The 23,081-nt window shown below is 35.0% G+C and overlaps 1 protein-coding gene across 1 annotated transcript in view; it reads left to right on the plus strand.

Annotated features, from left to right (window-relative positions):
• ZMYND8 (zinc finger, MYND-type containing 8) overlaps positions 1-23,081 on the plus strand; it is a 46,228-nt gene that overhangs the window by 13,463 nt on the left and 9,684 nt on the right. Inside the window, exons 3-12 of the mRNA XM_009998677.1 lie at positions 5,813-5,961; positions 10,097-10,315; positions 11,142-11,255; positions 12,953-13,045; positions 14,208-14,295; positions 14,736-14,791; positions 15,877-15,954; positions 16,807-16,922; positions 17,889-18,370; positions 20,562-20,702. Coding sequence (XP_009996979.1) covers positions 5,813-5,961; positions 10,097-10,315; positions 11,142-11,255; positions 12,953-13,045; positions 14,208-14,295; positions 14,736-14,791; positions 15,877-15,954; positions 16,807-16,922; positions 17,889-18,370; positions 20,562-20,702 — 1,536 coding nt within the window. The remainder of the gene's footprint in view (positions 1-5,812; positions 5,962-10,096; positions 10,316-11,141; positions 11,256-12,952; positions 13,046-14,207; positions 14,296-14,735; positions 14,792-15,876; positions 15,955-16,806; positions 16,923-17,888; positions 18,371-20,561; positions 20,703-23,081) is intronic.

The following is a 23,081-nucleotide window of genomic DNA, read 5'->3' on the forward strand; positions in this document are numbered from 1 at the left end:
TCTGTGGGGTAATGACAGCCTAAGCTTAAGCTAACCTAGCTGTTTCTTGTAGCCATCAAATGAATTCTTCATCAAATCAAATTCTTGTTCTTTTGTACTGTTATATTTAATCTAATTTAATTCCCTGATCTGCTTCACCAAATGTTGACAGAACTATTTGTGTAATAATAAAAAGGATAGTGTGGGATTGGGAATTAATGTTAACAGAAGTAGCCTTGGGCTGACTCCATCTAAATAGCACTTCTGCCCAGTGTCTAACTTACGCAGAACAATTGACTAGGTTGCTAATTGGAAACATGCAGAATTTTGCATTAAGGTATCAAAAACCTACTTATAGAAAACTTTTGTTGATGTAACCAAGACTCAATTCACTGATACCTAATACTGATCCTGGAATACTAAAATAGTTGTTTCACTGAAAAAATACATTTTTGTTGTTGGCTCATGGAAAATAAAAATGACAGCTGATTTTACCATCTTTATCAAAACTCATGTTGAAAAGCTTTTTTGACTTTTTTTGGTAACTGTTTAAACAAATGTGTTTCTGAGTTTCCTCCCTCTGTTCACTTTCTGAAAATTTCCAGAACAGCAAAGTTTTGTTACAAGCAGCAGATACTATCACTTTATAGCAGCCCATTTATCATAGAACATGTATTAAAATGCAATAAAATTAGGTACAGAATTTGAATAACTAATACTGTTCGTGAAAGTATAGCAAACTTGTAGTTAGGATAATTTTTTTACTGTCTCTGCTTTATTTGAAACGCAAAACTTTAAACCCTTCCACACCAGCTCACATCAGCTGATGATAAAGCTTTTGTCCTGTGATTTCCACACTTTTTTGGAAGGCTTTTGTTTTGTTTGCCTGATCTTTTTGTGCGGCTGAATTTGAAAATCATTACATATAGTAGGGCTGATTTACTCAGGCTTTTTCTTAACTGGCTTTCGATCCAATGCACTGAGGATGCAACACTAAGGCAATATATGCTGATCTAAGTGAGACTTGCCATGCTCAATGATTTTCCTTGTCAGCCACATTTTCATCCTTTCATACTGACACTGTCAACTTTGGGACTTGTTGGTATGCCCACTCAGCTGAAATTAAGTTTTGAGGTTTTTGTTTGGTTTGGTAATATAATTTCTCTAAACTGTCTTGCTTCCTGGGTGAAAAAGTAGGAGTGCTAGAGAAAATAAAGGGGAAGAAAATATATCTGTGGAAGGGTGCTGTGAAACCTTAACTTAGATCTCTGTAACTTGCTGTGGATTTCAGCTCTCATTAAGGCCTTATTGGTAGAGAAACTAATGCATGAGTAGTAGGTAATTAGAATTACATATGTATATGCCATTTCACTTTGGTTTCAGTCTGGAATTACATTTCATTTAGCTTAAGCGAATTTTTAAATAAAAAATTAAAGATATATGGAAAGGAAGGCATAAAGAAATGCAAGATGTCACTGTCTTTGGTACTGAGCAGTTTATGCTGTGTCCTTACAGTAAGACATATTGATGTTTTCACAGGAGTTGCTTTTGGGCATCATGGGAAAAGCAAAGAAAACAGCAATTTACACATTGTTTGAGTTGACACCTGCTTCTCTTGAGAGAAACAAAACTTCTCAGTTAGCTATCAGGGATCATAACTGCTGAATGCCTACAATACAGCACTAGCAATGTATAGAACACAGCAGATAAATTTATGGTCTATGCTCTGTATGCTGTAGCAAGGTAAGATCCCTGATACAGAATAATAACATACTTTTGTTTTATAGTTGTGTTTTTTTCTAAGCTAAATAGCATTATAACACTATCATAGTTTATCTGCTTAAAAACTGCATTACCATCACATAAAATTTGACTTTTTAATAGTCATTAAGTGTGAAATTAAGTTACTTTAGGGTTTAAGTATGCTTTAGTCTGTCTCCTGGGAGCAGTAGTTAATAATCCTTTAGTCACATGATGTCAAACTGAAAGAAAGATTTTAAACTTTAGGTGAAACTCAGATTAGCTTGCTGTTCCCCAATGGATGGTTTGCAAAAGCGCTGATAGGTGCTTATGTCAACCTTGGCAACCTTACAGAGCAATTAACGATAAACTAGTGATGTAAAAACAGGTAGCTTTTATAGAGAATTAAAGAAGTTATTTCAAGTATTATTTCCTTTACATTGGAAACAAGATTTTGAAATAATGCTAATAAAGTAAAATCAGACTCGAACATCAAGAAATAAATGGAGTAAAGTTGCTCAATTAGTACAATTGGCTTATCTACTGAACGTTAATTTATTATTTTATTTCAGTTTGCTTCTTTTAGTACACAAAACATGTAATTTCTTATTAACCTTCTGAGTGCAAGGCTGCGAGTCATCTCAGCCTTTTCAGTTAGAAAAGGTGGGTGCACAAATTGTTGCCTATTTGAAAAGTTTGCTCAGCATCTGACAGGAGTTTTGTAGAAGCAGCAAAGAAATTGCAGGGATATGTGCTAACTGGTGGCGAATAGGCACAATGAGATATGCTCCAAAGTGAGATCACTCTTGCTTCTTAAACACCTTTTTAAAAATATTTGCTTGATATAGTAGAGTTCACACAAATTCTTGCTTTTCCTTTTTGGAGGAGGAACTTGAATCCACCTCCTAGGTAGCTGCCATACTCACCAAGTTATTGCATAGTTTAAATTTGGTCTTCTTTGTTCTTTCCTTTTGGATTTGTTTCACTTGTTTAAGTAATAAATATTAAGTTAAACTACATTGGCTTTACAGGTTAAAAATTGACCTTCCTCTTGACAAGTTATTTTACCAGAGATACTTTTATTAATCTGACTCACAGCTCAGGTACACTGCTGGAAGAGCCAACAAGGAAGAAGGGGCAGTGTGCACTAAATGGTGGCACTGCTCTTGAAATACATTCACACAAAATGCAACCTAAACATTTTTTATCTTTATTAGAATTAGAAACTGTAATTGAGGCAATTTAAGTAGGTGCTACCATTCTTTGAACTGAACTAAAAGAGTGATCATATTATTAGGTTCCTCACAGACTGGAAGTTGGCAGCACAGGTTGATAGTTAAAGACATTAGCCTATTTCACTAGCACAACTAAATCTGAAAGAAGATGCCTGTGTTGCTGTTTTCCTGTCTATTCCTGAATTTTTCCAGTTACATCTTATATTTTTTCAAGAAAATATCTGTTCTTCTCAATAACTTGCCAGCTGAAAAAAAAACCAAAATGGTGTATTTCAGGTCATTTTTTGTATGTTGTTGGAGAGTCACCACTAGTTGATTTGAAAATCCCTAGTATGCCCAGAGTTGAACCACAGAAGGAAATTACACTAGTTTAGGTAGTGTTGGAAAGTATTTAACTAAGCATAATTGTTGGTATTGTAATTTGATTTAATCGGTATTGAATCAATGCCTTTTTTCTTGAAGTGTAGTTTGGATTGGGCTATGACTGAGTTATAATTAATTTCTGGTTTAGCTAATAACAGTTTAGCCCTTTTCCTAACCCTGAATCTGTTAGTTTAGGAAAAAACAGCATTTAGAAGTTAGAAACATCACATTATGGGAGCAGGCCAATGACGGGGAATGTATGAAAAGTATCTGCTGAGAACTGCAAATTATAATAAAGAAACAAAGACTTACATTGTACATACTATTCTGAGCCATGTGGTGATGGGAAGATCAGACAAGTTAAGGTATAATGCTATTTTTGCTGCTCACTCTGAGTGCAAACAGTTCCCATGGTGAATAAGCTCTGATCTGTTTTAATTAAAACAATATAATTCAGAGCTTGTTTTGTTTTTAGGCTTGATTGCTTTGGAGAAGTTGTGGGTTTTGCTTTAGCTGACACTGATGCTGCAGTGTTTCTTCCAGAATAGCTGTACTGGCTCAGATCTCCTGGGATATATGAAGCATATGCCAGCCAAAGGAGTTCTTCTGCCACCTTCTGTACATAATTAGATAAACTGAAAAAAAACCAACCCAATCTTAGTCTTCTGTCAGCATAGTTGTACCTGTATTAGGATTTTTATTATAATTGCTTAAGGAGAGGGGAGGAGACATATATTTTACCTGGCAATTCTTTGTATTGTCAAATCAATCTAAATTTTGGGCAAAATGGAGTGGGAGACATATGTCCTTGAACTGAAACAAGTCAAGTAACAATAAGGAGACTAGGTTAAGTAAGGTTTTGGTGACTTGGCAACCTGAGACAGCTCAGCCCATCACCCAATAAGGCCTCAAGGCAACAATAGAGATCCAGGAGAGAAAGAATGTAGGATCATGGCAAACAGCAGTTTGATTGCCTCTGGCTTCTGTCAAATAGCAGCCAAAAGCTGTTGACAAAAATAATCCTTAAGGTAGCTTTAATACCAAAAGCAGCATTTCTCTTTCTTGCTACATGTTCCCATCCAATGTAACTACTTCATTGAATGCATCGCGGGTGTTTGTGGCTGTGTAGTGAATGAGGTTATAGAAAGAATTACTCAGAAAAAAAGGTTGTGTTTTTCAACAGGTTTTATTTCTGAATTGTTTACTCTGCAGCCACAAAACACTTGCACTAGCACATGTGAATAGGGGATTGAACAGACGGGAATTATTTTAGGGAGCATTCAGTTGTTTCTCTATGGTATTAATAACTTCTGACCTCTGTGGTTTTATCTATGATTTTGTTCTCTTGTGTGTATTTAAACCCTAAGGAAAATATAAACACGTTAAACCAACTGTATTGAACTTTCACTTTTATTGTGTCAAGATTATTGTCTACTACAGCTGATTGCGTATTTGTTTCTTTTGAAAAAAATGTCAGTAAGTTCCTTGTACTGAGTTGAACATTCTGTATTCATTAGGAATTATTTGGCTTTAGTTCTGAAAAAAATGAAGTTGCAAATTATCTTTTTTTCCCTGAGATTCTGATGAGTTGGTTTTTTTAAAGCATATTAACACTTTTAAGGCTGTAAATAATTCTGTAGATAATTTCTGAATATTCTAGTGAAAACAAAACTATGACCAAGCAAAAATACCAAAAGATTAATTAAAAATATTAGCACAATTGCAGGAGTGAAGCAGACATGAAGACCAAATAGTAGATGTTAATTTCTTAGAGCTATGTCTCATTTTCTTTTGAATTAAAAAATAAAATAAAATTGCATGTTTCATAAAATGCAGTTTAGAGCTGTCAGGGTTTAGAGCTGTCAGAGCTGTTAAGTTGCTGGTGTGAGGAGTTTACTGTAAAATGACAATTCATGACTTAGAGCAACTGAAACACAGGCACATGCTCCCTTCTGCCAGCTTTGTTACTTGGGATAATAACTTCAGGCATAGATGAAAGCTGTGACTTACTGAACTGCTCTTTTTCTTTGCTTGGTCAAATGTAAGAGCTCTGACTGTGAGAGACACTGAAAAGTTGTGTCATGTTCTGTTGCTCTTCTTGTAAGAAGTTGCTACTTGACTGGGAGTCTTGTCTTATTTTTCTTTTTACAATCCGATGTAGCAAGTCCTACAAATGATGAAGTATTTGAGGTAGCGTGTTTATTATCAGACTACAGCATAACACTCTGCTAAACTACAGAGTATAATTGTTGTTATACTTCATAATATGCTAAAATTTTAGATGAATGGTGAAAATGCTGTGGGAAAATGGTAACATCCAATGTTAATCTAAATTACTCTATTGAGAATTCACTTTGCAATAGCATTGCTTAACAAGTCAGTTTTGTCAGTAACGGGGTAAGAGAAAGAAAAATTATGAATGACAAACCATAACCTTGTTTGAATGTTTTTTGTTTATATGTACTTTTCAATCATATTGTTTGTATCTGTTGCAGATCCTGGCTCTGCCGAACGCACAGCACAAAAAAGGAAGTTTCCCAGCCCTCCACATTCCTCTAATGGCCACTCACCACAAGATGCATCAACAAGTCCTATAAAAAAGAAAAAGAAACCTGGTCTATTGAACAGTAATAATAAAGAGCAGGTAAGAGAAGTCATGGTCATGTTAAGCTAGAGTATGGAACAATGAAAGATGTAGAGACAGCTGAACAGGAGCTCTCTCCTCTTTAGGAAACTGTGGGTTTGTACTGTAAGAAGTGGATATTAATTTTTGAATGCAGTGGGTGTAGGAGTTCACATTATAAATTGGATTTGAGTGTTATTTTTGTTTTATATCTGTATGAGAAGTACAAACCGTGTCCTGGTTTTTGGTTTCATAAAGCTAATATGATGTATAATCAATAAATACAATTTTGAACAAAAGTTCTAAGAAGGAATATAGTAGTAACAGGGAAAACGATAATAGTTGCTTTTACCCTTACTGGAATTATTTCTCATCTAATTTAATAATGACATATATGTGTATTTTTCAAAGTGATTTTGTGTGTCAACCTATTTTGCCAGGATCATATAAACACAGCGTTAAATTCTCAATGTTTAAAGCTCCTTTTCCTAGTTTAACAGTATTGACAGTAACGCAGTATCTTGGTACAATTACACTGGTTAAGAAAGGAAATGAAATTTCTCATCACTGCAGTTGTCCTGGAAGAAAGACTGTGAATAAATCAGGCCTTACTAGAGAATAGTTTTACAGTGTCAAGTGCATTTAATTTAAGAACAATTTGGAGGTCTAGTACTAGCATGTGTACACATGCTTGCACTGGTTTAATGTGGCCAGTTTGGATTTTGCTGAGCTTCACTGAAGGCTGTATAATTTCCTCTACATCCTGGACATTTATGAAGGTGGTTGCCCCACTGAAGTCTGAGCTTCTAACTGTGCAGTGTAGAGACAATTTTACAAGCCCTGTAACTGCATCTTTATGGTGTTAATTTCCACTTTTATTATTCATGCATTTAAAAATAGACGTGAAAACACAATTGCGGTTGTTGAACTTGATGCATTTCCCATGGTAAATCACTTTTTTTTCCAGGTATCTCAGACCTGAAATATTGCAGGATAGAGTAAAGTTGTATATCTAATGAAGCAAAGCAATCAGACTTACTTTGCTGTGTTTGTTTTAAGCTAGTGAGAAAATATTTTCTGTTTAATTTTGTTTATCTTTTACAAGTTGTTTTTGATTTAATATTTGCATGTCAAATTTGAAATGGGCATGCCTGAAGATGACTGTTTGTAAAGTAGGTGTAGAACTTACCTATATGGTAGTAGAGTTGTTCCAAGATTCTGCTGCTGCTGAACAGTTTTGAGCATAGCATACAGATACTTGTTATGCTCTCAGGTTAAGTTTCAAGTGTAACACAGCTGATAGCTGTGGTTCTCATTGTCTTTAAGTCCATTTTGAGGTCTGACATCACTAGAAACCTCTAACTGTAATGTATACATTACAAGGTTTTGTAGTATTTGGGTATTTCAAACTACTGTTACTAAAGTTATAGTTGCATGAAGCTTCATATTACATGTGTGGATGCAGTTAACAGATCTTCAGAATGGTGCCAACAGGTATTTAAAGTGTTGAAATGCAAGCAAAAAATGATGGAATTGTAGAATATAGCTAACACAGCTTAAAACTGAAACTTCTGATACTTAATTGGACAGTTATAATGGAATTGAAGTTGTGTGCTTATTTTACTACTAGCTTCAATATGAATTTAAACGGGATATAAATAGTGATCTTTTTCTCCCCAAAACAGTATTACAATACTGCTGTTTTTTCTTCAGTTTTCTGTCATTCTATAGGTCTTAATAACTTTAATAAAGACTTTAAACCAAGCTACCATCTATTTGAACTTAAATTGGCTAGTTGTGAAACAATTGAGAAAACAAAGCTTCTCTTTTATAACTTAAAATTAAAACTTTTAAAACATTTTACTCAGATTAGAACAAGTGAAAAGGTCCTTTGATGCAGCTGAATAATTAGTTTTCAGTCCTTTAGTTGTGAGTCTGGGTCTTTTTTGAGTCTCAGAAACTTTGGCTCTTGAACTTGGCTTAGGCAAAATAAGATAATAGAAGCATCCTTGAACAGAAAAATAATTCCTCTCATGCTCTAGCAAAAGTAGACTTCTGCTTGATTTGGATGTTAGGAGCTGACTTCTGTGGAATAGTTTCAGAAGTTTTATATTTGTCTTAAAGCAGTATCTTTTGTTTCACAGGAAGTTAGTGGGGATATACTGCTTATATCCACTTCAAAGTCAGAATATGTATTGCATTCTTCTGGTAATTTCCTTTATCTGCTGTTAAGGAAATGCCCCATAGCTGCAGCTCTGTGTATACAGTGTTGAGATTTTGGTTTCACAACTGTGGTGCATATAGCTGTGAACAAACCATGTTTTTCACTGCAAATTGCAACTTCCCTTTCTTCACTCTGGGTTTCCATGTGCTTTTGTATCTGTTTGAAGGACTGTATTAGTAATGCACTTGAAATGTAGTTAAAGCCTTATGCTGTCCCTCTTATTCCACAGGATCTCAAAGAACATTCCTTCTGAAAATCTTATCATGTTGTATCATAAAGTTATAGAACACCAGTTTGAAAGGGACCTCAATGATCATCTGGTCCAGTCTTTCTTGATGATTAAATATATGTACAGAGAAAGAACAGAAAATAAGACTGACTTTGTTCCCACCAGGGAAATGGGCTACCATGAGCTGTATCGTCAGTAGAATAGAAAATGGAAAATGCCAAAAACTGATAAAAATTTGGGTGAAATTTTAGGTAGCAGAATGCTTTGGGAATGTTTGTAACATCCTTTCTTTGCCTAAAATATTATACAGTGTTAGATAATTGCAGTTGATGTCTCTTCTGGTGTATTGTTTGAAATACAACATTTTCAGCTGAGTTGTCACTTCTGCATCATCTTATTTGACCATTAAGGTCCTAATGCATATAATTAGACCTTTGTAGCTTTAGAAATAACACTGATCAAGCTGGCATGCTGGTGATTTCTGATGACATTAATTTATGTCCAGTGTGACTAATTTTGTGCAGGATGATACAAAGCTATAGAACATGACTAGGCTTGCACTGTTCTGAGTCACATGAACATCTGAGAACTCAAGGGTCTAAGAACTTGCAGATGTCTAAACTGTGTAGGAATCGTGCAAAATGATCTGAGAACTAAACACAGTGGTTCTCAGGCAAACTACAAGCATTTGGATAGTTGTAAAACCATTTGCTCATGACATTACTTATATCAAGCAATTCACAGTAAATAAACTGCCTACAACAGGTCATTTCCCTTTATGCTCCTCACCAAACCACCCCTATAATTAATACCACACGGAAAACTTCAGTTCCCTTGTCATTAATAAACAGAATGTAGTTTTTCAGTAAATGTTAGCAAATCTTCAGTGCTAGTCTTAGAAACTTCAGGGATCTGGGGACCCATTTGAGTAATCCTAGGCTTTTCACTTTTTGTGTTTTGGCTTCAGCTGTGTCATCTTTGTGTCTAGGGCTCAAGTGGAAGACTAGCTCATGCAGCTTACCAAGTTAACACTGTTTTCTAGTGCAGGCAAACCAGTGGATATTGTGAGTCTTAAATTCTGATATGCATTTAAATGTTGGATTAAATCTCTCCCAGTGCTCCTACTCAGGTAGCTCTCAGGTGGCTCTTCAGGAAGTGAATTTTCTCCTTTGTCATCCTACTTTACAGTTTGCCTTATTAATCAAAATCAGCACTGGCTTGCTTCATTGTACAAAGCTGTGACCTGCTGCAATTTAGGGCAGATTTGCATGGTGTTCAACTTCTTGTTTCAGGACTAACTTCTTTTGTTATCCAAAGTTTAGCCACCACTAAAAATCCCAGTATTTAGTTTGCACAACCGCATGGAATTCTGAGTTCAGAGGACCTAATAGCTTCTATAGCAACACTTCTTCCTTGAAGATGAAAGTGTTTACTGACTTTTGTTGGATTGCATGTCTTGCACTTGATGCCCTCACTTGCCACAAAAAATTGTTTTCAGTATTGAGTGTAAGCTGGCATCTGTCATCTGAATAAGTAGTAAACCTCTTTATGGTTGATTTTGTGCAATGAATAAGATATTTTGCTTGCATAAATGCTAATAAAGCTCCATAAACTGCTGTTTGCTTATATATGATGAGTATTTTTATTTAAAAAAATGCAAATTTGTTTTGAAACCAAACCTGTTTTTCTTGCCTACATTTCAGTCAGAACTAAGACATGGTCCGTTTTACTATATGAAGCAGCCACTCACCACAGACCCTGTTGATGTTGTACCACAGGATGGACGGAATGATTTCTATTGCTGGGTTTGTCATCGGGAAGGCCAAGTCCTCTGCTGTGAACTCTGTCCTCGGGTTTATCATGCTAAGTGTCTGAAACTGACGGCGGAACCAGAGGGGGATTGGTTTTGCCCAGAATGTGAGGTTAGTTTCATATAAGGAGTGGATTTTTCTTGTTTGTGAGATACAAGCAGCTTTTTTGCATTCTGAAATGTTTCTGACTTACACATATATTGCTTCTTGGTAGAAGTACCAGAAAATTGCACAGAACACAAGGCATCTATTGCTGCTTCACCACTTTTTCTTTGCGTATACTTGGATGGTGTTTGTGCTCTTACCACAAGTCTTCAACTTCCTTTATGTTTCTGTCTCTAGAGAACCCATCATTTCCAAGAGTGATCTCTTCATCAGGCACCTCTAGTTCTGAAAACATTCTGCAATTCTGTCTAGTTTAACTTGTGCTTCTTCAATGCAGAAAAAAATTACACTGTAGGGTCTACATAAACAAGTGGGCATTTTATGACTATTTTTTTCTGCAGGTTTGAGAAAGAATTCAGTCATTCCTATCCAGTGATTCCTGAGGAGAAAATACTTAGCATCAAAGTATCTGTAATGAAAGTAAATTGGTTTATCAGATGATCACGTGTTTTTCTTTGATCTCTTATTTTATTAGAGCCCAGATGATGACCCTATTCATTCGCATTGCTGTGAACCTGCATTGCATTTGGGAATTTTATGTATTCACACATTCACTTTGCTTGATCTTGAAGATGATGGATAATTTTCTGGTCTTTTCTCTTTTTTTTTCTACTTAAAACCAGCATCTAAAGTACTTGCACTGTGTCATTAGAAAAGCTTTGTTTCTTATAAGATAGTTATTATCTTCCATTTGGATGCTGGAGTGTTTTAGTGGAGAAGAATTTACCTAGAAATGTTTGCTGACAGAATATTTTTTAATCTCAACTTCTAGAAAATCACAGTTGCAGAATGCATAGAAACACAGAGTAAAGCTATGACAATGCTCACCATTGAACAGCTATCGTATTTACTGAAGTTTGCACTACAGAAAATGAAACAGCCAGGGGTAAGGAAGATTTATTTATATCTTTCAGTGCTTATTTGTCATAATCCTGGGTTTTACTTCCTTTTGGTGATGATGAACCCAGTTTATTTTATCAGATTGTATGTGACAGCTTCTATGCTGTCTGCCATCTGTCTAATACAGACATGAGTTTAGGCTGTAAATACTGTTTTGAAGTGCATTCAAAATGTAGTGTCTTGATGTAACTTCTGGATGTAGTTTCAGTAGGTATAGGAAAATATAAAGTGGCTGTCCAGTGGGACATGGTGATTTCTTACTCTCTAAAAGTAGACAATACTGTCTATGAGGTACAAGGAGAATGGAGTGACATGATTACTTAACACTATAATTATATGGGCAGACAGACACTGTTATATTATTGACTATACGTGTTGAAAACATAGCTTCTATCTGTTAGTAGAAGTTGCTCTTACCACAAAATTTAATTCTATCATATACTTCTAAAATGCTGAAGAAATTTTCCTCAGCGCAGTTAAAACCCATGCCATTAACTTCCATGCAATATGAGGCTGCTGTAACATGAACTTTGTAATGGAGGTACAATTGGTTTTCCTTCAACTTGTACCTGTCTCCCATGTTTCTGACTTAAACTCACTTCTCAAAACCAATATGTCAAAATTTTAAGTCTTCCAGACACTTGTTCTTGCTTCCAAATTTTAACAATTCCAGTCAATTGTTCTTCACCATGCAAGTTTTGCCTGGTTTTCATGTGTGAAGAAAACAGTAAATCAAAATATGATGTGAATGAATCACCAACTGTTGTCTTAACTCTTGTTGCTTAATTCCTGTACATAAGTTAGAGGAGCAGAGAGAGTGTCTCTGTGCCTGCATTGTTATAGTCAAACATGTTGGGAAAACCACATGTGCAGAATCATGGTTTCTCTGGAGCTCTGGTCTCTTTGTGATAAGTTCTTTAGCAGAACAATAATGGCAATAACTGGGAATGCTACTCTTAAGTACTGACAGATTTTGCCCTTGGAATCCTTTTACAGTGGTGAAATCTTTTTGCAGTGGTGAATACTATCCTATTAGATTAAGCCATAGAAGCTTTAAGTGCTGCTTTTCAGAAGCAAAGTGTCAGTTGTTTTACAGTGAATTGACAAAGTGTGTTGAAAATGTGGTTAGAGAGCTAATATTTAATGAATGCTACTGAAATTTTTTGTCCTTCAGGCATTTTACCAATAACTTGTTTTGGTACCTGAGTACTTTATTGGTTGTGTCCAGATGTAGAGTCCTATGGATAAAAGTTTGAAGGTGTTTGTATTGCCAAGCCACCATTGTTTAGAAAGTTATGATTCTATTGATAGTCTCAAAGTTATTTGTGAGTCAAGTGAATCAGAGAATCGGTGTCTTTATTCTGCTAAAAATCTGTCAAGTCTGATCTGATACTGGTCAGCAAAAAAACCATACTGTAAATAATAGCAATGCATTTTACAAAACCCTAACTTTTGCAATGCCTTACTTCCAACATACGAAAACAGTTAAATGAGACTTTGTAGTTCCTCTTGTTCTGCCAATACTTTATTCATAAAATGTTATAATTATCTTTAAGAAATGTTCTTATTTTGTCGTTACATTTGGAAGTGGCATTAGGAACAGAATGGGTCTTGTGTCATTGATGAGACTGTTCAGTATTAATAAGCAGTGTGATTTAACTTTTTTGTTTTCTTTGCTAACAGACAGAGCCATTTCAAAAGCCAGTCTCACTGGATCAACACCCAGATTATGCAGAATATATCTTTCATCCAATGGACCTTTGTACCTTAGAGAAGGTTTGTGTGAAGCTAAGGGAGGAAGAGTCCTTGAGTTTGATTGCTATAATGAAATTATCTGGAGTGTTTGGTGGAAGAGGGAGGCAGTTACTTGAAATAGTTTTCAAGCTTTTTGTTTGTTTTTGTTATTATAAATGCCAGTTCAGTTACAGCACAAAAAAGTCATAAGCCAACTAAACAAGTCCACTGTTTTGCCTGAACTGGTAACAGGTGCTCAGGAAAAACAGGATGAGAAAGACAGGCTTACACTGTTAACTTCCTCCTGTATAAATTAATCTAATTCTGGGAATGATCCTGTTGGGAGACTTCATTAACCAGAGTTTGCATTTGGTCATCATGTTTGCAAGCTATTAATAGATCACTGGTCCATTAATTTGGAACCATTTGAGTTGTATATCCGGGGGTCATTCCAGACTGGTTTTACTGATCATCAACAAAAACTGTAGTCTCCACTGCACCTGAGGCATGGAAGATAAAAGTAACAGTCAGGAGGTGGATAATGGGACTTCCATTCTAACTTAAATAATAATTTTAAAGTTTCCAATAATGAAGTAGTTCTCCATTCTCCACTGCTTAATGAAGAGTGAAGCACTGCAGACCTTTGATCTGCTGGGACCTGGGGAAGAGACAGCAAGTTTTCATTCTCCGCGTCCTTACGTGGAAGTTGAAATCTTAATTGTATAAAGGTGTAACAAATCCATGTGACTTCTTTTATCTAGTTGAATTATTTTACCCAGTGGATAGTCTGGAATATCAAACATAACTGCCTTATGTAGTGTGACCAGTAATTTTCTCTGGGTCTTATAAAAAAAAATAAATGCTGTGGAGTGATAATATGTCTGTAGAAGAAAACAGGGCCTTAGTTTTCTGAAAAGACATTAAATGTAACACTTTGAGGAATTGAACGCTTTTTTTTGGAAATACTGAAGATGCTGATCTAAATAATTCATTATTTAGTGTTAATATAGATACTTCATACATTTTCAGCGCAGTCAAAAGACAACCTGAATTTGACAGATTCTTAAGTATTTAGAATCATAAGTATTACAGTAAATAAATAGTTGTATTAATTGTATGACTGATAGGCAATAATGTTCAGGAAGAAGCTGTCACTTTTTACTCATTTCTGTTTCCTGATATGTTCTTATTTTTTTCTCTACAGAATGTTAAAAAGAAAATGTATGGTTGCACTGAAGCATTTTTGGCTGATGCCAAATGGATTTTGCACAACTGCATTATTTACAATGGGGGTGAGCAGCAATACCTACTAATGTCCTAAGATGAAACTTTGAAAGAGTTTAAGTCACAGAGCAATTATAGACTTTTAGTGGGCAAATGCTCAAAGTGTCTACCTGTTAATGACCACAGTGTCTACAGATTTATATTTTCTTAACAACTGTCAGACATTAGACTGTAGGATCAAATGCAGCCTGTGCTGTCACTTGTTCATTCTACCCTAAAAAAAATTCAATTAAGTTGGAATCATAAAATAGTTTGTTTCTGTGTTACATTGAGAAGAGTTGTGCCTTCCTTCTGCTTTTTGAAACCAGTAGTTCATACTCATGTGTTTCACATAGTCTCTTTAGATGTTTTGTCTTTAATGTTAACTTTTAAATCCAAAAACTTGTTTGTTTTATAATAATGGTCGCATAACAATTTTCTTGGTTAAAGCATTTCATTGTTTCCTCAGGAAATCACAAATTGACACAAACAGCAAAAGTCATAATCAAAATCTGTGAGCATGAGGTATGTGTGCCCCAGTTAACTTAATTGTCCTGTATTTTGAAAGTGTTCTATTTCATATATTTTGAGTGAAATAATGTGTTTTTTCTAAAGTGCATTGCATAACTCTAATTTTGGTAGGCTTGCTTATGTTTACGTGTTTACCCATGGCCTACAGAATGATTTTTGACAAGGACATTGCTAATGTCTCTTCCATTAGGATATTTGTTATCTATAATTAAGACTTGGGTGGGGAGGGAAGAGAAGAAAGTGGACATAGGGATTCTGCACAAAGACACCTGTGTTCTGAATGAGTGTTTGGAGTTGGAAAAGAGACCCACATTTTCTGATTCATGGCTGCACTTCCTGTGGTTCTTTTGGAGTAGCAATATGAAATTCCCATGAATAAATGTAAAAATGTCTGCATTCTTAATTGATCATTTGCACTGATTTTGTTTCTGTGCCAATCCGTAATGTTCAGCATTACAAAAGCTTGCTATTTTAAATGCTATGTATTTGAACAATATTTCATCAATATGAATTATCTAGTGATCTGACCCTTTATATTTATGGAAGTGCTTTCTCCATCCCTGGGTTGACACAGTGATTTCCATGATTCTCACATTTTATTCTATTAAGAAAAATTCTCAGAATCTATGTGTAACCTCAGACTGATATCTTACCTAGTTTATATAATGTGACCCTAAGGAGTAAAGTATTTTAATTTTGGTTCTCCACAAAATATGACATTAAATGCACAGTTGAGGTTCTATTTTTGTCACTGGAAGAAAGAAATAATTTTTTATCACTGGAATAAAACAATGTCAAACAAAGGATTTATTTTTTTTTTTTTTTACTGGAGTAAATAACAGTAGTATGTGATGTCAAGAGGGATGTAAAAGATGTAAACTGGATTGCATACCTTGCAGGGGTATAAAAGATGGGTGTCTGTTAAAACAGTGTTGATTTCACAGAAGTTAATTTTGATTTATGACCAGAAATTTGTGGGAAAATGATGCTATCAAACTAGAAAGGCTGACATAATAATAGTGATCACACTTTGGTCTCTGTTTAAGCTCCCCAGTAATTATTTACTTTTTTATTTTCAGATGAATGAAATTGAAGTGTGTCCGGAATGTTACTTAGCTGCTTGCCAAAAAAGAGAAAATTGGTTTTGTGAGCCTTGTGTAAGTTAAGGAGCTTGGTAGTCTAGTTAATGCATTAAATTAGCAGTTCTCATTTGACTTTTGCTTGTTACACCACACCCCCCATTGTTTTAAACATGTGGTGGTTACTGAGTCAGGGAAGGCTGCTGTAGTTTACCAAGTAGCCTGTGCTTGCCCGTCATGCTGTTTGTGGAGTCAGACTGCCTCAAGATGTTTAGCTGCAAGATTGCATGCTTTCATAAAAGGATTGGTTCAGTCAGAAAGAAGAGTAAACTTCACAACTTCTCTATCCTCAGATATAATCTATCTGCTCATGGGTCACCTGTGCTTGCATGTGGTACTGGCACTAACAGTAAGGTTTCTGAAATGTCCATGTCTCTTTCTGCTGGAGTACATCTGAGAGTTTAGACTTGATTTTTCCCTCATCACCTATTAATAGGCTGTTTTCTGTCTTTGTTTATTACTGCAACAAACATGGGGAGACTTCTTAAGATTCTTACGTAGAAGTGTATAATCCATCAAGTTCTCTCTTGGATTTAAGTGATACAGAATTTGAAAGACTGGCCCTAGCCTAACTTAGGTTATGCTATATATTTGGCGTTGACTAATAAAAAAAAAACCTAATAAAAAATTGCAATTATTATGTGTTTAGTTGAAATACTTAAGGTTTTAGGTTTTTTAAATTATTTTATTCTCAGGATTTATTATGTCTATATCAAGTATATAGTAAAATGGAATCTTGTATTTGGCAAGTGCCCTGTGCATGTTGAATCTAAGTAATACATACAATTTAAAGAAATAGTCTTCTTGTTTATTGGATTTAAAGGTAATACTGCTTGTATTTCTTACTGTGTATTTTGCCTCTTCCTCTAGAGCAATCCTCATCCTTTGGTCTGGGCTAAACTCAAAGGCTTTCCATTCTGGCCTGCTAAAGCACTGAGGGATAAAGATGGGCAAGTTGATGCCCGTTTCTTTGGCCAACATGACAGGTGGGAATTTAACCAAAGGATGTCTTTGGCTGTACTTATAAAATTCTGGTTGTAACTTTGTGGTATTTGAGTTTTTGGATCCTGTCTTTTGAACCATGACCCTAATAAACTGTATAATACTGTAGCACATACAATTTTAGTTCCTTAAATTATATCTATAAAATATAAGTTCTGTTTGTAAGATTAAACCATGGGTAATCTCAGTGAGTGTGCCCATTAATTCCTTTTGCACTGGAGAGAACTGTATTTCTTAATGGTGGAAGAAGCCAATAAAGTTATGTTGTTTAAACACTATGGGAGTTGACACACAATTGTAGATTAAAAAAAAAAAAGACAACCTGTGTTGAAAATGTCAGTTTTGCTCTGAAAGGCAGTAAGTTTTCTGGACCTGATTGGTAATTCATTGCAAATATAAATCTACACAGTTTCAAAAACATGTACTGTAAAAAAACCTTTATAGGACCATGAAATAATTTGTTTTAGTCAGCGTTATTTCTTGGTAATTAAAATCTGTCCAATACTTACTGATACAACTTTTTCTGGCTTTGAGGGGTTTGATCACCCTGACATGGCATGTGAAATAGAACACTAGGTTTTTAAGCAAGTGTTTTGTGAAGTCATTTTTCTCCTGACCTGCTTTTTATGTGTTTTGATAATCATGACAGATGGAAAGATTGTTATGGAATGGTCATCTTACAGTTATATAGACTACTCTAATGAGGAATATTCTGCCGTATTTGACTGGTGTTTATACATGTTTTATGGGTTACTGTGATAAACTTAAGACATGCAGTTTACTCACTTACCAAAACTAAGTACTGAACTATTGAAAGAAGAAGGTAGAGATGGTCTTTTGAAATGATCTGAGGTGTGCATCTTTATGGTTAGGCTATAATAAATTCATATGTGTGCAGAAGTTCCTAGTGTGAAATGTACTTACCTTTTATTTTCCTGTTTTATCTATAGGGCCTGGGTTCCAATAAATAATTGCTACCTCATGTCTAAAGAAATTCCTTTTTCTGTGAAAAAGACTAAAAGCATCTTCAATAGTGCAATGCAAGAAATGGAGGTTTATGTTGATAACATTCGTAGAAAATTTGGAGTATTTAATTACGCACCTTTCCGGACACCATATACTCCCAACAATCAATACCAAATGTTATTAGACCCTGCAAACCCAACTGCTGGAACTGCAAAGACGGACAAACAAGAGAAAATCAAACTGAACTTTGATATGACAGCATCACCCAAGATCCTAATGAGCAAGTCTATGCTGACCAGTAGTACTGGTCGTAGGATTTCCTTGACAGATATGCCCCGGTCACCAATGAGTACAAACTCATCAGTTCACACTGGATCTGATGTTGAACAGGAGGCAGAGAAGAAAGCAACTTCCAGTCATTTTAGTGCCAGTGAAGAATCCATGGATTTTATTGAAAAAAATACAGGTAAAAAAAAAAAAAAAAGAGGGGGCGAGGGGTACAGGATTTTGTGCTTGGTTAATGTGGTGCTTTTATTCCATGTACTTTTTAAAGACAAACTGGATTGTGACTTGTTTTATAAGGAAATTTTAGAAAAAAATATGGGTTTAACTTTATGCATTACAGATAAGAAATAAGTCCTTTTTATTGCATTCAGAAGGAGTAAATAATCTTGAAAAATTACCAAAACCCTTCAGTTTAAATGGCAGGAAATAGTGGTAACTATAAAAATTAATGTACAGTGGAAGTAAAAAGAAAAATATTTTAAAAATATTATAAGGAATATTTAAAATTTAATAACTCTCTTTCAAGGTAATGAGCTTAATTTATTAGTGTTCCCAACTGAGTAGCTGAAATATGATAAAAATGCAGTTCCATAGGCAGAGTTGATACAGAGAAAGGTGAGTCTAGAATACAGAATTTGTCTTCCTGTACTTATAAGGTAGTCAAAGACCAAATGCTCGCTGATTTTGTGGTGCTCAGGCAAATTACTTTATTTTAGTGGTTTTTTTATCCATAAAGGAAGTTCTTCATTATTTGAAAAAAAATTATGCAGTATATTAATGTATTTTAAAATGTTGGTTTTGGTGAAAGGATATCTATGTGTAGAAAAATAAATCAATAAATTACATTGCAGTTTTTAGAAAAAATGCTGCTATTTATTTATTTATTATAATCACATACTTTCTAGCCAATAAAGCCTAGGCTTTGCAACTAAATTTGGGTACAAAAATGTCTTGTGATATGATCCTGTCCATCTTAAAGTGATGACAAAGAAACTATGAATTTAAATATATTAAAATACATGAAGTTTTCATTAGAGCAAAATGTCAAAATAAACAATTTTATATGTAAATTCAAATGTATATATGCATGTACAGTTTTTATACATAAACTGGTTTGTGTCTTAAAATATAGAGCTTTTGTTATAGCACAGTATAGTAGTGGAGATGCTAATGGAAAGTCACATTAAAGCTGTTGTGTCAGATAAATATGTAAGAAGATGACAGGTGATGGCCTGTTACTCTGGTCTCTTGATTATCATAGCAATTCTGGGGAATTTTTCTAACTTTCCTTCAGGAATTATTGTGCTCTATCCTAGGGCACAGAAATACTGCATTGGACATAACTGTTAAACTAGAATATTCAGTTTCTCGCTTGGCATTTTTACCTGTATATTGTTACAAATGCTAACTTTTGTATAAACTTAGCTGTCCTATTACTGATAACTTTGTGTTTCAATTCAAATGTAAATTAAATTACTTTTCTCTGGAAAAAGAATTCAGGTAGTATGACTGCAGTGTCCTTAGGCAAGGATGCTGTTATTTGGATGCCTGTGTTCTATATTTTGAGTGATGTGTAGAAAAGAACTTGGAAACAGTTATTGAAACAGTAGGTATTTCTGACATTTAGGAATCTGAAAATATATAGCCAGTACTGCAGAAGAAAAAGTGTCCAGTAATGAGTTTAGGAATGGCATTTTCAGAGCTTTAAGCAGAGATTTAATAGATAGAAATTGGTCTTTTGCTGTCAAATGTGATTCCTTTTTTTAAGATAGTGGCCTGCAGATGCTTCTCTTTCTAGTGTTTGGCTGTTTGCCTAAGTTTGCTTCTGAAATATTATTCATTGAGATTTTAAAGGCTCAGAGCATAGAATTTTGCTTTAACTATATAAATTAAAATTCTGTTACCTTATTGTAGGAATTTGATTACTGATCTCCAGCTGTTCCGATTAAACTTACTAAGATTTGTACTTTTAATTCTCTGTTAATGTAGCTAGAAAGTAGGGTAGGTGGGGTTTTTGTGCTTATTTATATACATGAAATAACATAGCAATTCAGAGTGTCAGAATTTGTTCACTAATTTGTTGCTTACTCTAAAATAACCAGATCTTCAAAGCTAGAAACTTTCTGTCACTGCAAGGAGGTTTTGAGAGCAGGCACACATTTGGCCTAACTGCAGTCAGATTGATTTCCTTAGTTTCTCTCTATATTAAATTAAAATTACAGAGTTTTAACTTACAATGTAGGTATAACAGTGTTGAAATTACTAAACAAAAATCCTTTCCCAACTTCTGTAGCTTTATTCACAGTTTTGTCCCAGTGAATATGTCTTTATTGTGAATATTTTAAAATCTGTTAATTTTTTATTTTTTTCAGCTTCTCCAGCAGCAACAAGAACAGGTCAAGCAGGGAGCTTGTCAGGCAGCCCCAAACCTTTCTCTCCTCAAGCATCAACACCAATTTCTTCTAAGCAAGAAAGGACCTCCACTCCAGGAAGCATTCTGAATCTTAATCTTGGTTAGTCTTGACCTTTGCAAATCTAATACTGTTACAGCTGAATGGAAATTACAGTGGTGCCAGTGCAACATAATATGAACAAACTTGCTTGTATGTGGATTTAAATGAATGAAGGGCTTTAAATTAGTAAATTTTGGAATTCTGGAATTTTGAAAGATGAGTAGGGAAGTTAGAAGTTGGTAAAATTGTTCTGAAAGCCAACTGGATGTAAGTCAGTTATGCTTTGTTCCTGTAAGTTTCAGATTCGGTTCCATTTTATCTCTACATGGCATATATGGAGAAACAGGATTCTGCCCCTTGCTGTTAGCCAAATGCTTCAGGAAGGTTTGAACTCAAGTTATTAATTCATGTTTCCAGTGAGTTACAGGTATTCTTATTCCAGATACAAGCTCATAAGTATGCTGGTGTGCTGTATGTGTGGACATAACCATATCATTAATTTTTCTGTTGCACTGCAGCTGTTTCTTGTCTTATATGAGGTGACAGTGTATTTGGAAAAATGTGAGGAAATTCATAATGCTGCAGTAGTTTGAGCCATAGATGGGTGACATTAGCTGGAGCAGAGTATTTAGAATAAATCCAATGTTATGGTCCATGAGCAATACCATAAAAGAACAGTTAGCATGCTTTCATGTGAGTATCATTTGTTTTTTCAGCTCTAGGGTAGTTTCCTTTGTTAAATATACTCTTCAATGCTAGGAATGAAAATGGCAACCTTTCCTCATTTGTGTCAGCTGTGGCAGACATAGATTAATTTGAATACTCTGGTTTTCAGATATGACTACTTGTGTCTCTTTGTCATACATTACGTGAACAGGATTTCTCTCTGAAAAAACAGAAGGGAAAGTCCAGTAAATAAAGACATTAAAGTACCTTGAGCAGAGTACTAGGAGGTCTCTGATCATTCTCCAGTTCAGCAATTATGAAAACTACTGAAAATGAGGCATCTGTTGCTACTGCCTGACTGGCTAAGTTGAAAAATGGAAGTGTGAATGACCAAGATATACACAGATTGCTTGGGTTAAAAAAGCGTATATAGGACAGTATAGGATAGGATAGTATAGGACCGGATATCCAGATAGGACCTGTCCTTGGGTAACAGAGGCAGAAAAGACAGAACAAGTTCAACCCAGTAAGGAGTGAGAATTTTCAGAATGGTAATGAGAAAAGGTAAAGGCTTTGGAGATGAGCACTTGAAGATTTCTCTGCAGTCTTCTTGCCTGCCCTTACATCCCTTGACATTCATGAGACTGATAGAAAATCCAGACCTTCTCAGTGAGACCTCTGTGTAGATTAGAGAAATATGCATTTTGAGACTTCTTTTATATATTAAGATTTAGAGTTCCCTCAGGGATCTATTATAGTGTCTCGTCTTCATCTTCCTCCATTCTCCACTTTTTCCTACATTTGTATCCTGCTGTGTAGTTAACTAAGGCTGTGAAGGCCTGGAATCAAATTCTGTGCTAAGGGTGATATAACTAGTACTGCTGTGGAATTAGTGTGGATTGGCTGATGTAGTTAGTGCAGGAAAAAGAAACTTGATTCAGTAAACCTTTCTACTACAAGGAACACATTTTTCCAGAGTACTTAAGTGGCTTAAAATCTTCATTTTTGTTTTCAAAATTTATGCTTCACTGAAAATGATAAGAGTTTGTGTTATGTTTAGTCTCCTCCAGTATGAGTGTGACACGAGGAGTGTGAAATTCAGTATTATATTTATGACCATTTCACTGAGTCTAGAAAGGATGATGAGTGTTATCTAGACTGGTTTTGTGTATGTTAGAATGCATATATATTACAAGCCAGGATAATCCAAATTATAACCTGTATATTTGACTTGGATTGCACCGCACAAGTTGCTGTTTCACTCTAGGAAGAGATGAGAACTGCTGTTTTAGCAGTAAACAAAAACTGCACGAATACTTGAATGGTTTCTTCTGTACTTGCTCTTTCTTTAATATAAATTTTCTTTGCAACCAGATAGGAGATAGTGGCCAAGCCTGATTAAGACAACTGTACTGCTGAGGTTGAGTCATTATATACTGTGGCTTTTACATTTTATATGTGGAATGTACCTGGATATTAAGTTCAGACTTATAAAGAGTGTCTGGTCAGAGGACTCGCTGGCCCAGCTTTTTGTATTTATTACTCTTTTCTCTGAGTTTTACATTAACAAAAAATGTCTTGTAAAATAAAGCAATACTGTGACATCTTGAACTGCTGTGCAGTGAAATACACAAAGCACAAACGCACATTGTGCCACTTCAAGTCATTTTAGAATTATAATTTAGCCCATAATTATAAAAGAAATGAAGCATGTTTCAGGTTGCATTGTTACTCAGTAGAAGTTGTCTTATGTGGATGGTGAACTCTTTTAGT

Source organism: Chaetura pelagica, unplaced genomic scaffold (assembly GCF_000747805.2).
Source record: "Chaetura pelagica isolate M959 unplaced genomic scaffold, ChaPel_1.0 scaffold275, whole genome shotgun sequence".
Classification (NCBI taxonomy): Eukaryota; Metazoa; Chordata; class Aves; order Apodiformes; family Apodidae; genus Chaetura; species Chaetura pelagica.